This window comes from Rhamphochromis sp. 'chilingali', assembly GCF_963969265.1.
Source record: "Rhamphochromis sp. 'chilingali' genome assembly, chromosome: 14".
NCBI lineage: Eukaryota > Metazoa > Chordata > Actinopteri > Cichliformes > Cichlidae > Rhamphochromis > Rhamphochromis sp. 'chilingali'.
In genome coordinates this window covers 22,965,160-22,977,592 of record NC_137941.1, presented here as the reverse complement: position 1 = coordinate 22,977,592, position 12,433 = coordinate 22,965,160, and the positions used below count along the sequence as shown (strand labels likewise).

The window sequence follows — 12,433 nt, the reverse complement described above, 5'->3', positions numbered from 1 at the left end:
TCTTTTCATATTTAAGAGTGGCTTGCAGGTTGGGAATTTATCTGTATGAAAATGAAGCAGAAAGCAGATTTAGCAAAACCGTGTCTGCAAATGCACTACAATAAAAAACATTCACGGTCGTTATTGTAGTATCGGGTTGGAATTTGCTGTAAATAAACACACTGTAATGACACAAAAGTGCGAGTGGCCAGGCTAGGTTAAGTTTAGGAATAACAAATGGATCCGAAAACGTATAACCTTAAAATATTTTGAAAATGCAGGTTTTTTTTGTAATCATATCTCGCTTGGGTAACATAAATCAACGCTGTGTTTTTAGTTGTCACGTTGGCGAGAGCAAGGTGGAGGAAAAAGCTGGCTAATTTGGAAGTTATCAGACGTTAGGAAAAAAGCATGTACAGCGCCTCGTTTATATTTTCATCAAGCAGAAACTCAGGCTCTGCTATCGCTGCTGCTGGTAGTGTAAGAGGCTGCTGTTGACAGCGCACCTGAAGCAGCTGTGTGTACCAAAGAAGCTGCACCAGCTATTAGTTTCATACAGCTGCGACATCCCAACTGGAGCTCCATCTTATCTCCGGGAACAAAATCTTCCCGTCTAAAAATGGGTGGTGCACGCAGCCTTTTTCAAGACCGTGATGCAGAAGCAGAAGAAGTCTACATCCACAAAAGAACTCAAGCACAAAAATGAGCTCAGTAGTTCTTATTTGTTTTTTTTCTGGACATGATGTCCTGACAGACTGGGCAGAAAATTGTGAAATGCCATCTACTACTGAGGCCTGATTTAGACTGAATCGAGCCGACAGTTTGGCCCATGTGCGTGGCTGACGTCGAAGTGTTTATGCTTGTGCTGGTGGACTTGTGTGTTAATTGCTCCATGGTTTTTGTGGGGTAAAACATTTTTGTTGCTCAAGTTTTCCAATTCCTTTTTCTGATAGGCAGAAATTTGCTGAGATCCTTATATTGATGCTTATGATTATCACCCCTCACATTGAGGTGACAAATTTCCTGCTGAAGCATAAATCCCCAGTAAGAAAGAGAGGACTCCTGTTTGGGATATATAGTGTTTTTATTTTATTTTATTTTATTTATGTCTCTAGAAATGTAAGACATTACATTAACTTTTTTAGTCATTTCCAAAAAATAATGACAAATATTAAATATAAATCAATTTGCTCCGATTTTAGTTGATTCTCACGGCAAGTAACAGAGTCGCTCCTCTTCCTGGCACCTGGGTGCTTCTCAATGCTTGCTTTGTGCTTAAATGTGTTAAAATGGATTTATCCATTGCCTTTTCAGTGCTTAAACCATCTGCCATCAAATGAAACTCCTCTGAAGGATAACCCTGCCAATGTAAGTTTATGTGTTTCCTATTGGAAATAAATCCTGTTGCAAGCCCTGAACCTACTTTGGACGTCTCCACTACACAAAGCTTTTTGTTTATTTTTGATCTGGCCTTCAGTGTCCTGTTATTGTAAGTAGAAAGTTTCCTGTCTTTTGAGTAGTATTCTCTAAAACATTATCTGCCTCCTGTGCGACTAGAAAGTGACAGTGATGTAATAGCATCACGACATTTAACATTGTTTTTATAAAACACATTTGGTTAGTCACCAGGAGTTATTTTTATTAGCCTGGCTGATGTCACTGCAGCCACGAAGACTCGTCATGTTCATGTGCAGGGTGCAGTGATGGCTCAGTATTTGTGGTGCTATTGTGAAGTGATTGCTACAGAGAGTGATTTAAAGCACAGCGGTGTTAAAATTGCTAAAGATTTCCCCAATATAATTGTCATTTCAAAAACTAATGAAAAAAAATCTCTTTGAGTCAGACAGTCACATAGGAATAGGTGATTGGAGAGTCCCACGTAACTTTGTGCAACCACAATACAAGAGTGGCCCACCCAACCCCCAAGACACAGATGACTTTGGTGACCCTGAGGTCAACCACTGTGGCCACTTAGTTCGTGCTGCACACTAAACCCAAGAACACAACACATGCAGAAAATGCCATGAGCCGCGCGGCGGTTTGATTCTCACGCTAATAGATCAATAAAAGACATTAGTGGCGGGCTAGCCCAGCGAGCAGCGCTAATACAAGGTTAATCCAGGGTTAATGGCTGAGCAGCATCGTTCTCAGAGGCAGCCATTAGTTCTCAGCCGCACCATACAATATCAGGTTCTTCTCCTAGTCGTGTCCCAGGTTTCCAGGCGCGGGGAAGGAAATTGAAAAGAAAGGAATAGCGGCTCACTCTCACGAGTCAAGATGAAAATGAGATATCCAGATAGATGAAACTGAATGCAAAGAAATGGGGGCGATATCTGAGTGAGGCCGAGCAGCGTGCGGGGGAAACGTGCGCGGAATGAAAAAGAAGGGAAAGATGGGATGGCGAAATTGTGGTCAGGAGAAGTAGGAAACTGAGATGAGAGATAGGGGGTGAGAAGGAGAGGAAGGGAGTTGAGCGCTACACATCTCCCTGTCCTTGTAAAGTGCTGCGTGCTGTCGAAGCGGCAGCCAAGAATGTGTCAGCCCAGCCGTCTCACGCTGCCTAATGGGCTCTTAAACGCTGATATAAAGCTCACTCGCTCTTTCGCCCTCCCCTTTTCCTCTCTCTCTCCTTTTTCTGCCTCTGCCACTTACTTCTCGTTCTCACCCTGTCCCTCACTCTGTCACTCACTTGTCCTCTGCCTCTCTTTCCCTCTCTTTCTGCTGCTCTATCAACCTCTCGCTCTCTGCCGTTCCCCTTTCCCCCGTTGCCGTCTTCTCCCTCTGATTTCTCCCTGAATTACTCCATCGTCACGTCTAAAGCTCTGCTCCTAGTTGTCTCTGTATTTACAACTTTTTTACGGGAGAACTTAAAACTTCTCTGTCTTCTCTTTTTTTCCTCCTCCTCCAGGCTCCATAACGCCTTCTACCCTAAAGCACCGTCCTTCTACCTCACACTTCTGCACGTCCTGTCGGCACCACTCCACGGCTTGGCCAATGCCTTTGTGTTTGGCCTGAATAGGGATTGGTGGAGCCTCCTGAGCCCAACTGGCATGCAGGTAAACTTCACACACACCTGTGAGAACCGCATCGTTATTTAAATCTGGAGGCTATTTATACATAGTGGTTACGCTTGAATAGATACTCAGTCATCTTTCATGTGATTGCATACAGTAGTCTGTTCAAAGACTTGCACTGATGCGAATCAATCCTGGGTGACAAAAAATAAAGGTAAATACATGTCCGTGTCACTTGAAAATATTTAACCCAACACGCGAGGAACCAATCAGGCTGTTGCACTGACACGAGCTCTCAATCGAGGCTTATACTGGTTGAAACTGTGCATTTGGTTAAATGCTTACAGTTCAGCGCTAAGTATGCAAACATGGTCACAATGTGTGCATTTACATGGACAGAGTATCCCAGGTTACCTAAGCTTATCCTGGTTTTAACCATATTCAGGATATGACACTTATATACATTTGATTAGGCATGCAAATAGTTTCTCACAGTTCATCTTCATAGCTACTAAACATAAGCCCAGGTGGCTTTGACCTGACTTGTCTCACTCTACATGTTGAGAAACAGGCATTCTGCAAACTGTCTTCTGTAGACTTGAATGTCTTGCTCCCACCATTATTTGGGTTTCTATGAGGTAACTTGGCTGGAACATTCAGACACCTGGATGTGCTGTATAAGGGTACTTCAACATGTTCAGAAGCATATCCAGGTTTCTTAACACCTAGAACAACGGCCCATTCAAGTGTCAGAAATAAAGACGCAAAGACAAAAACAGAGTACTTCTAAAAGATTGTCATAACCAGGATACGCATGTAGACACACTCAGCAACCACCCAATATGCAGCTGGTTAGCAGGTATAATTCAGTTTAACTGTAAAGTAATAGACACGTGAATTAAATGGGCAAATTTAAATCTGTGGTGACGGATTAAAAGTCTGGGATCACCAAAGTTTTCCAATACATTTTAGTCCTAAGAAAAAAACATCAGCTTTGCTGTGACATTTAGCAAAAATGATCGCTGGGATTACTCATTTGAATTATGTGAATTTCAGATTGAGCATCATTGTTATTCCTGCTGTTAGCGTGGTTTAAAATCCATTCCTTCAGCAGATCTATTCAGTCGGCAATGTCACAGATTCCACGTCTGAAAGGAGCTTTATAAAGCTCTGAATGCCATCTGTCCTCTGCAGTGTACCTTTGCTTACTCCTTTCAGGGACTCAGGTGGCTGAAGCCCATCCCAGCAAAGACATACGAATTGAAGGGCATCGAAATGAGTGGCTGAATTTTCTGTTTATACCAGTGTTGAAATGCTTACGTAAGGAAGATGTTTAAGTTTAATGATGTGGTAATTCTACAAAAGTCATTTTACTTTTTTTCCCTTCTTTTTTTGCAACATCATCTTAGCCCTCTTCCCAGTGAGAAATAATTGCTTCAGGATTTGTAATTAGGCCATTTAACTTCCCACACTGACTGTTACCATCTGTTACAGGTGTTCACACGCCACCTGTACGGAAAATGCTTGTTGGGTTTTTGGTACAAACCCCCCCCCCCCCCCCCCTTTTTTTTTAAAGTGTAAAATGGCAAATTCAGGGCTTAGGAACATGTAATGAAGACAAGCTTTTCCAAAAAAATTACGTGTATATATTATATTTAATTTCTCTCTTTTTTAAAATTTGAACCACAAACCTGCGTGGTTGCATTTCAATAAACACCACAATCAATAGGGTTCTCCACAGATTTGTCTCAATCTGCAAACATTGACTGTATCTGCAGATACGAGCCAGAGCAGATATTGAACCGCAAACACAGAAAATTCTTTGTGGTCTTAGCTCACGCGTACACAAACACGCACGCACACACACACACACACACACATATTGTCGCCTAGTCAGTACCACCAACCACGCTGATAACGGGTCGTGAGCGCAGTGTGGAAGACTGGAATGTGCAGTGTGACCTTCAGCCCAAATGTCAATGTTGCACTGTGGTGAGCGGAGAGAGAGAGAGACAGAGAAGTGAAACGGAATCTCAATGTGTTCGTAAATCACAGAGAAAACGCTGTTTGCGCGTCTCACGGAGAACGAGAGAGAAGGTGAGAAAGAAGATGACAGAGCGAGAGCGAGTGAAAGAGAGAGAGAGAGAGGCGGCGTGTGTTCGTGCGCTATCGTGACTAACAGCCGGTTGTTATTCATCTTGGCATGCGGCTCCCAGCAGCCCCCACACATCAGGTGTGAGATTGGCGGGGAAGAGAAGGGGGCGCGGGGGGGGGGGGGGGTTTGGGAGAGAAGGAGGTGGGGGTGGTGTGGAGGGTTTTGCAACAGCGTCAAAACATTCCTCTCTCAAAGCGACGAATCTGCGCTTTCAACCCTACCCCCCACCCCCACCCTGGCCCTCCTAACCCTGTCTCCTCGTGCTCACTCACCAGCGCTCTCTCCCTCTCTGCCTCTGTTGCTGCTTGCCTGCAGTACATTTGCATGATTTAAAGGGTAAGCACCTTTTTTCCTTCTCCCTAGGCTGTCTTCACTCTGCTCTCTCGTGCCATACGTACTTTGGAAAAGTTGTTGGTGGCTGTTGCTTTGGGTAGGCGGAGAAAATCAGTTTAATTAAAGGTGACCTGTTATGCTCGTTCCCACCTTCATGTTTTTATTCCTGGACTCCGCGATAGTAGTCTTGCGTGATTTACAGCTCATAACGATCCATCATTATTCCGATTCGCTGCTCCTCATAAACAGAGGCTTTAAACAGCAGGTGGATGGGACCTTTGTGCTCACAGGCAGAGCTGTGTGCCTGAGATGACTACATTAGGGACAGCCGCTCTCTTTGACGTCATACAGTACCAGGAGCAAAAATGAAAAACAACACTGTCAGGGTGCCCGTGCTGACCTCTGTCAACCGTCGAAAGCAGCATTAATGGGAACTCGAGCAGTAGAACCGCACCACAGATAAATGGTAGAAGGTGGCCTCGTCTGATAAATCACATTTTCTTTTACATCACGTGGATGGCCAGGTGTGTGTACTTTGCTTATCTGGGGAACACCTGGCACCAAGATGTGGTATAGGAAGAAGACAAGCCAGTGGAGGCAGTATGACGCTTTGGGCAATGTTCTGCTGGAAAACTTGGGTCGTGCCATCCATGTGGATTTTACTATGATGCTATGATTATTACCACCTACCCTAAGCACTGTTTCCCTGATGGCTCTGGCCTCTCTCAGCAGGATAATGCTTCCTGCCACCAAGCAAAAATGATTCAGGAATGGTTTGAGGAGGACAAGTTTGAGGTGTTGACTTGCCCTCAAAATTCCTGATTGCAATCCAGTCAAACATCTGTGGGATGTGCTTGACAAACAAGTCTGATCCATGGAGCCCCCACCTCCCAGCTTACAGGACTTGAAGGATCTGTTGCTAACATCTTGGCACCAAATACCACAGCTCACCTTCAAGCCACTAGTGGACTCATGCGTCGACTGTAATGTAATGCATTTGCTGTATCTGCATCTGCACCTGTACTTTGGGTAGAGACCTCTTAAAATGTTAGTTCACCCACAGTTTTTAATCTAACTCCACCCCCACGTATTAAAAATAAAATGAGGAAAAAGGGTGAGAAAGGGTGAGGAGAGGGCTGCCCACTCTCTTTTCCAGTCCAGAGAAAATGGAAAGAGACACATGTCTGCCACAGAGGGTTTATTTGAGGTGAAGAAATCCGTAATCAGCTGAAACAGACATTAATGTGGTGGAAGGCCATGCTGGTCCTGACCATCCTGGTCTCGTGCTGCATCAGTTCAAGCCTTTGGCTCCAGCGCGGATACTGCTTAAAGCTTCTGTGTGTCTTTGTCTCTCACTAAAAAGGGGGCATCTTGCCACCTTTATTGCTGAGCTATGTGAGGGTCTGGTGATGCTTTCGCAGCCCTCAAAAGCACAAGTCCAAACCACTGCACCAAAACTGAAAAACCCTAAGTAGAGCGTTTGCAGGAAATGGCAGACATTCATGTAAATGAGTTTCCATCATTCAAGTATGAAACACTAAGGGGTGGGAGGGGTTCTCCCACAGCTGATTTGAGCTGATCTGAGACATGTTGATGAGCCCTAAACAGTCTGACCTGTGGCAGTCTGGCTTTGCAAGGTTTAAAACAGTAGATTGCTTATTGAGCCATTTTCAAACAGTGACATTCAGGTTTTTATTATTTGCAAAGAAATGTCATTACCACCAGCACTGACGTGTTTCATCCCAGTAATAGTGACAGTAATATCATTAAGTTTATAGCTCAATAAACTCAACATTTAAGTGCGGAGTACCTTTTTAATATCCAATATGTTCAGTCATTCAAACATGCCTGGTACTGTGCCATTGGTATTTTTTAAACCTTGATACTGGACTCCAAGATTTTGAATTGTTCTCAGTTTATTAGGTTCCCTTTTGGCTTATGCAGCACATAGCAAAAAGGCATTATTATTGCTTTCCGTGGCCCTGCCAGTTTTGTTCTGCTCAGTGCATAGATAGCACATTAGGATGAGACAGTGCAGATAAAAGCACTTTTGTGAGTTCTAAGAAAGGCTCACGCATTTTATAGGGTATGGCAAAAATGTGCCATTTATTTGTTTCAGTGCTTGCAAATGGCCACTGGAGCAAATTGGCAGCAACGCTGAGTTTGGGCACCACATTTAGATCCCTCAAAACATCCACAATTTGTTCCACTCTCACTATGAAAAGTAGCTGCTTTGATTTGAATGGTGACATGTGAAAGATCGTGATGCAGAGTTTGCTAAAAATAACTAATTTACATGTTTTTTTAAAAACCTTATAAAATAAATGATCTTGGCAGCCATTCGAGCAGCTCCCATGTCAACTAAAAATAAAACTGCAGAATGGAAATGAGATTAAATTTAATGGCATTTCAGGTTGATTATTAGGCTAGCATGCATGATTGTGAATACCACTGGGTTTCCCTGAGTCTAGACTCGTAGTGGACATGGGTCCTCGTCACTAGAGACATAAAAGCACAGCACACTCTGCCTGCACGATGTCTATTGGCCAGTTTCAGTTGAGAGATTGAGCAAAAACACAGGAAGCGCGGTGGCTTTCAGTACACTGTTTACTTTGAGCCATAGAAATTGTAGCTGTTAAATTTTTCAAATAGCCTTTGCTGCATACACCCACACATTTTCACTGCCATTCATTTTTTCCCCATAAATTTAGTTAGACACTGACCTTTAAGGTGAGTAAGCCTACCTGCCAGTTATGTTTCGTACTGCAGTGCAGAGAATTGCAAAGTTAAGTAAAAGACTCGGCACACACCAGATTAAAACTCAAATCATGACACCAAAAAACAAAAAAAGAAATCGGACCAGGTCGTGATTTTAGCAGATATTTCCATTCCTCCTCGCTTCCTCTTGAAGCTAAATTTAAGCGTGAGGAGAGTTGGTCTAACTAAAACTAAAACTAACACACTTTCACTGAGAGGCCTCTTCTGGTTACAGATCTGATTCATGCATTCACACAACCAGGTTATTACTGTGAACAGAAGCGCATTTTTTTGTTTTTTTTGTTTTTTAAAACCCATTTTCTTCCATTAACCTGCTTCTTTGTCATGGCATCACTTTCTTTATCTAGTCCTCGGTTTCCCCCACCCTCCTCCTCTTTCGCGGCAGTGAAGCCGCTCTTCTGTTTCTCCCTCTCTCTGCCCATCTCTGCCTCGCCGTACTCTTCTGCTGTCTCCTCTGTTCCCAGTACCCTGTTACAGCATCTCTGGCATTTATCTATCTTACATTATTTTTGCTGCTCTCCAGCATCTCCCTCCCACCTGTGTACTCTCCGTCTCGTTCCCTCTTCCTCTCGCTCCTACCCTGATATTGATCTGCATTCTAGCCATACAGCTGAACCGTCCGTGGCTCTGCAATGAGCTCACATCTCACTTCTCCTTCTCTGTGTTTATGAGTGTGCACGCAGGAAAGGAAGCTCTTCCAAAGCCCTACATGTCTCGGTATCGTGGCAATCTTAACGCAAAGCAGGCTGATTTTAAAACACGATTGTTGTTGGGGTTTTGGGGTTTGTTTTTTTTAGTGGAAACACCGCGTGCCCACACGAGCATGGCCCCCTTTTGTCCACCAATAACCGAAACTGCGCATCACAGCTGTCGTGTGTTAAGGAGAGGCAGACAAAGCCTTGTTACGCTGCTGAGGCTCAGCTGGTTAAACCTCTGTTCAGTCCTCCCCCTTGCTCTCTTATAGTGTATGTGTACTGTATTCCCTTCTGGCAGGGCTGCCAGTGAAACCCCAGCAAAAAAAAAATATATATAAATAAATAAATAAATCCAAACTGCAGCAGCACATCTGAGGTTCAACCAGCCAAAGACGGCATATGTCACTCTGCGTTTCTTTACTCTTTTCTGGGTATTTCAGCAGAGTAGCCATCAGCACATCTCCCACTTACATGAATAATCCCATGCAGGTTTGTGAGCAGTCCTATTCATATGATCTGCAATGGAACAAGAGTCTTGGTAGCAATGTGGATTTTAAAATCCCAGTCTAAACTGGTCTAAACACCCTTCATCTTTCCATCCTACTGTAGCTCACATTGTCCTTCTGCAATGAAAAACCTGTGAACTGTGAGCTACTCTGGCTTGGCTCGGTAACAGTACTAAAAAACAAAACATCTGCCAGTTGAATAAATGTAAATATAAAACAGCCAAACATCTGATTCGGTTTGCATAATCACACCATTCAAAAAGCATAAAAACAGTTGCTGTGCATTAATCACATTCCCGTTTCACAGTCACTAGCTCATCTGACAGAACCAAAGTCAGTGGAACCCAGAGACGAGATTTGTGCTGTGAATTTTGTAATGTTTGCGAGATTGAAAGGGGACAAAAGTCCCCCCCCTCTCACCCAAACAAGCTTATGTAATTGTTCACTCTTGAGTTCCATAGGTAATTTTCTTTGTTAGATCGAAAACAGCCCCACACTGAGGGGATTTTCAAGTACCAGTGAAGCAATTAAATGCAATCAAGGAAGGGAAGGGTGGTTTGACTGCATTATGAATGATTTCCAGGGCTTAGCAGAAGCCAAAACACAGGACAAGGTGTTTTGGCAGCTTAAAAGTTAAAATGTGGACCGTTATTCCCACTTTCATTTGGAATGGTGACTGAGATAAACAGGAAAATTCCAGATTTCCAGATCCAGTGTAATCTACTAAACGTTTTCCCGGTTTCAGTATTGTTGGCTAGGGCACTGTGCATCGATATCCCTGCTCACACGTACAAACTCAAATGAGCAGAATCTCATTTGCCTCTCATGAGCCTGACGTTTGTGAGCGTGTTTAGAAGCGTGCATATCATTTACAAGCTCAGGCTTGACTGGACAGTTAGGCTATTTTCTCCCGCTACTCGCACACATCAAAGCAGTTCATGCTTAAGTGATGTAGGGCTGCACACTTTCTTCTTCAGATTTAGACGCTCATTAAAGTTTTATTGCACTGCCGTTTATTTTTTTTTCTTTTTCATATTGTTTGAAGTACGCTGCTTTCATGGAATTTACAAAAGGTGGAATCTAGCGTTGTGCAGGATGACCAAAGATTCTAGCAGAGCCACAGTATGAGTCTTAAAATTAACTCTGCATAAGTGGGCCTTTACAGCGGCTCGTACTTCTCACACTAGTATATAGAATTTTAAGCATTTTAATGTCACCATAACAAAAGTTTTACTGTTGCGTCCCGAGGCAGAACATTCAATGCTTAACGACCTCAGTTGTTCCTCGTGCCATCCTATTCCAGCACACACTGCATTGAAAAGGCGGGATTTTGTTGGTCACACCACAGCGACCTTCACTTCCCACTCAGTCTGCTCAGCAAATCTCCCTCCGTGCAGTCTCGTCTCTTAGCCAAAATGAAATTGAAGTTGAATGGCCAACGTTTTGACACATTAAAGATTGTAACATGGATGCTTTAAAAAATAGCAGACGGGGTTAAAGCGGTCCAGAGGTGCATGAGAAAATGAACTTGAAGGGGATTATTGGTTCTTATGGCCGGCGACCCACAGCTTCACGATGACGCCTTGGATATGCAAATCTGGGGTTTAATATTTTCATTTTTATCTACCTGGGGCACTGTTTTTAATTTAATGGCCAAAAACGTTTGAGTCTTGAGCTTTAGTGTGAACATCCTTTCTACACCAGTATAAGTGTTGTGTACTAATTCCAAACTGTATGCGTGTCTGTTTTCTAGCTGGCTCTGCAGTCACGGCTCTGTGACAGAACACGGATTGGAGAGTACTACCCCGGGGCGGTGCGCTACATGCAGGCTGACCTGGCCGACCTCAGCGATGACGATGACACCAATGTGCTCTTCTACTCTCCTGACATGACCCTGAAAGACCGAGGGCCCTGAGAGAGCGGGAGGGAGGGAGAGCGAGGGAGACAAAAGAGATGGAGGGAAGGAACACGAAGGAGGGTCAGAGCCAGAGAGAAACGCAGCAGATTAGAAACTGAGAGGGAGGAAAAAGAGGTAGGGAGGGAATGGAAGGGAAGATTGTGGGGGACAGTCAGGCAGATAGGAGCCGGAGATGAGCTGTCAGGTTCCATTATTAATCCCCATCCTTTACTATTTAATATCCTAAAGACACACACACCACACATACTGAACAGAGCTCCAGCTCAGCGCATTACTACAAGAGAAGGGGAAGGACTAGGGCGCTGTAAAGATCCTCTCGATGTTAAACGCATCTGCTTCTTCCCAAAAAGGTCTTGAAACGATTTCCCTCTCTGCATCGTATTCTGTACGTCTGCAGCATTTCGGCATGCCACAACAATAAAATGGAGAAAAAAAGAACCCATAAGGACCGCTGAAAGGCAATCATAACAAGGTGTTCCTTTAGCATTCTCTTTTCACGTCTCTGCAGGAGATTAGTTGAAAAGGAGGCCTTTAAGATGTATCCCGTGTGTCTGACGTGAAAGCATCTGCATCTACCCTGAGATTGATCCTGCTACTGAACAATTTTCTTGCCAACAGGGGGGATGTGGGTGCGGAGTTGAACTACAGAAGTGGGAGGGGTTATAAACAGTCAAGATGCCTCAACAGGGCAACTAAATCCCAAAGCACCCATGTCACCTTCCTCACAGTATTTGTTTTCTGCCTGTTTTTTGTTACTGTTGATGCAACTGCTGCACATGTATTCACTTCTGGAAGGTTATTTTGTATTTTTTTTTTTTAATGAAAAATACTACACTTGTTTGTTATACAATATTTCTAACAGATCAATGTATTGTACATATTTAACTGTACACTCTATTTTTGTACTTTGCCTTGGACCAGATGAGATGAAACTTTTTTTCTTGGTCCAGATCTGCTGCTCGGCGGTGTCCGTCAAGCAGAACCGAATTCAACACACACAGCCTTATGAACAACTACAGAGAGATGCTTTTGGGCAAATAAATCCCCTGGTAGAC

At 43.7% G+C, this 12,433-nt stretch overlaps 1 protein-coding gene across 2 annotated transcripts in view; it reads left to right on the top strand.

The window, feature by feature from the left end:
* Window positions 1–12,207, top strand: part of LOC308410362 (cyclic AMP receptor-like protein A) — a 52,882-nt gene extending 40,675 nt beyond the window's left edge. For both annotated transcript variants that reach the window (XM_080903649.1, XM_080903648.1), the window contains 2 exons: window positions 2,888–3,035; window positions 11,214–12,207. In XM_080903649.1, the coding sequence (XP_080759775.1) occupies window positions 2,888–3,035; window positions 11,214–11,375 (310 nt within the window). In that variant the 3' untranslated portion in view covers window positions 11,376–12,207. The remainder of the gene's footprint in view (window positions 1–2,887; window positions 3,036–11,213) is intronic.
* Window positions 12,208–12,433: the final 226 nt, after the last annotated feature.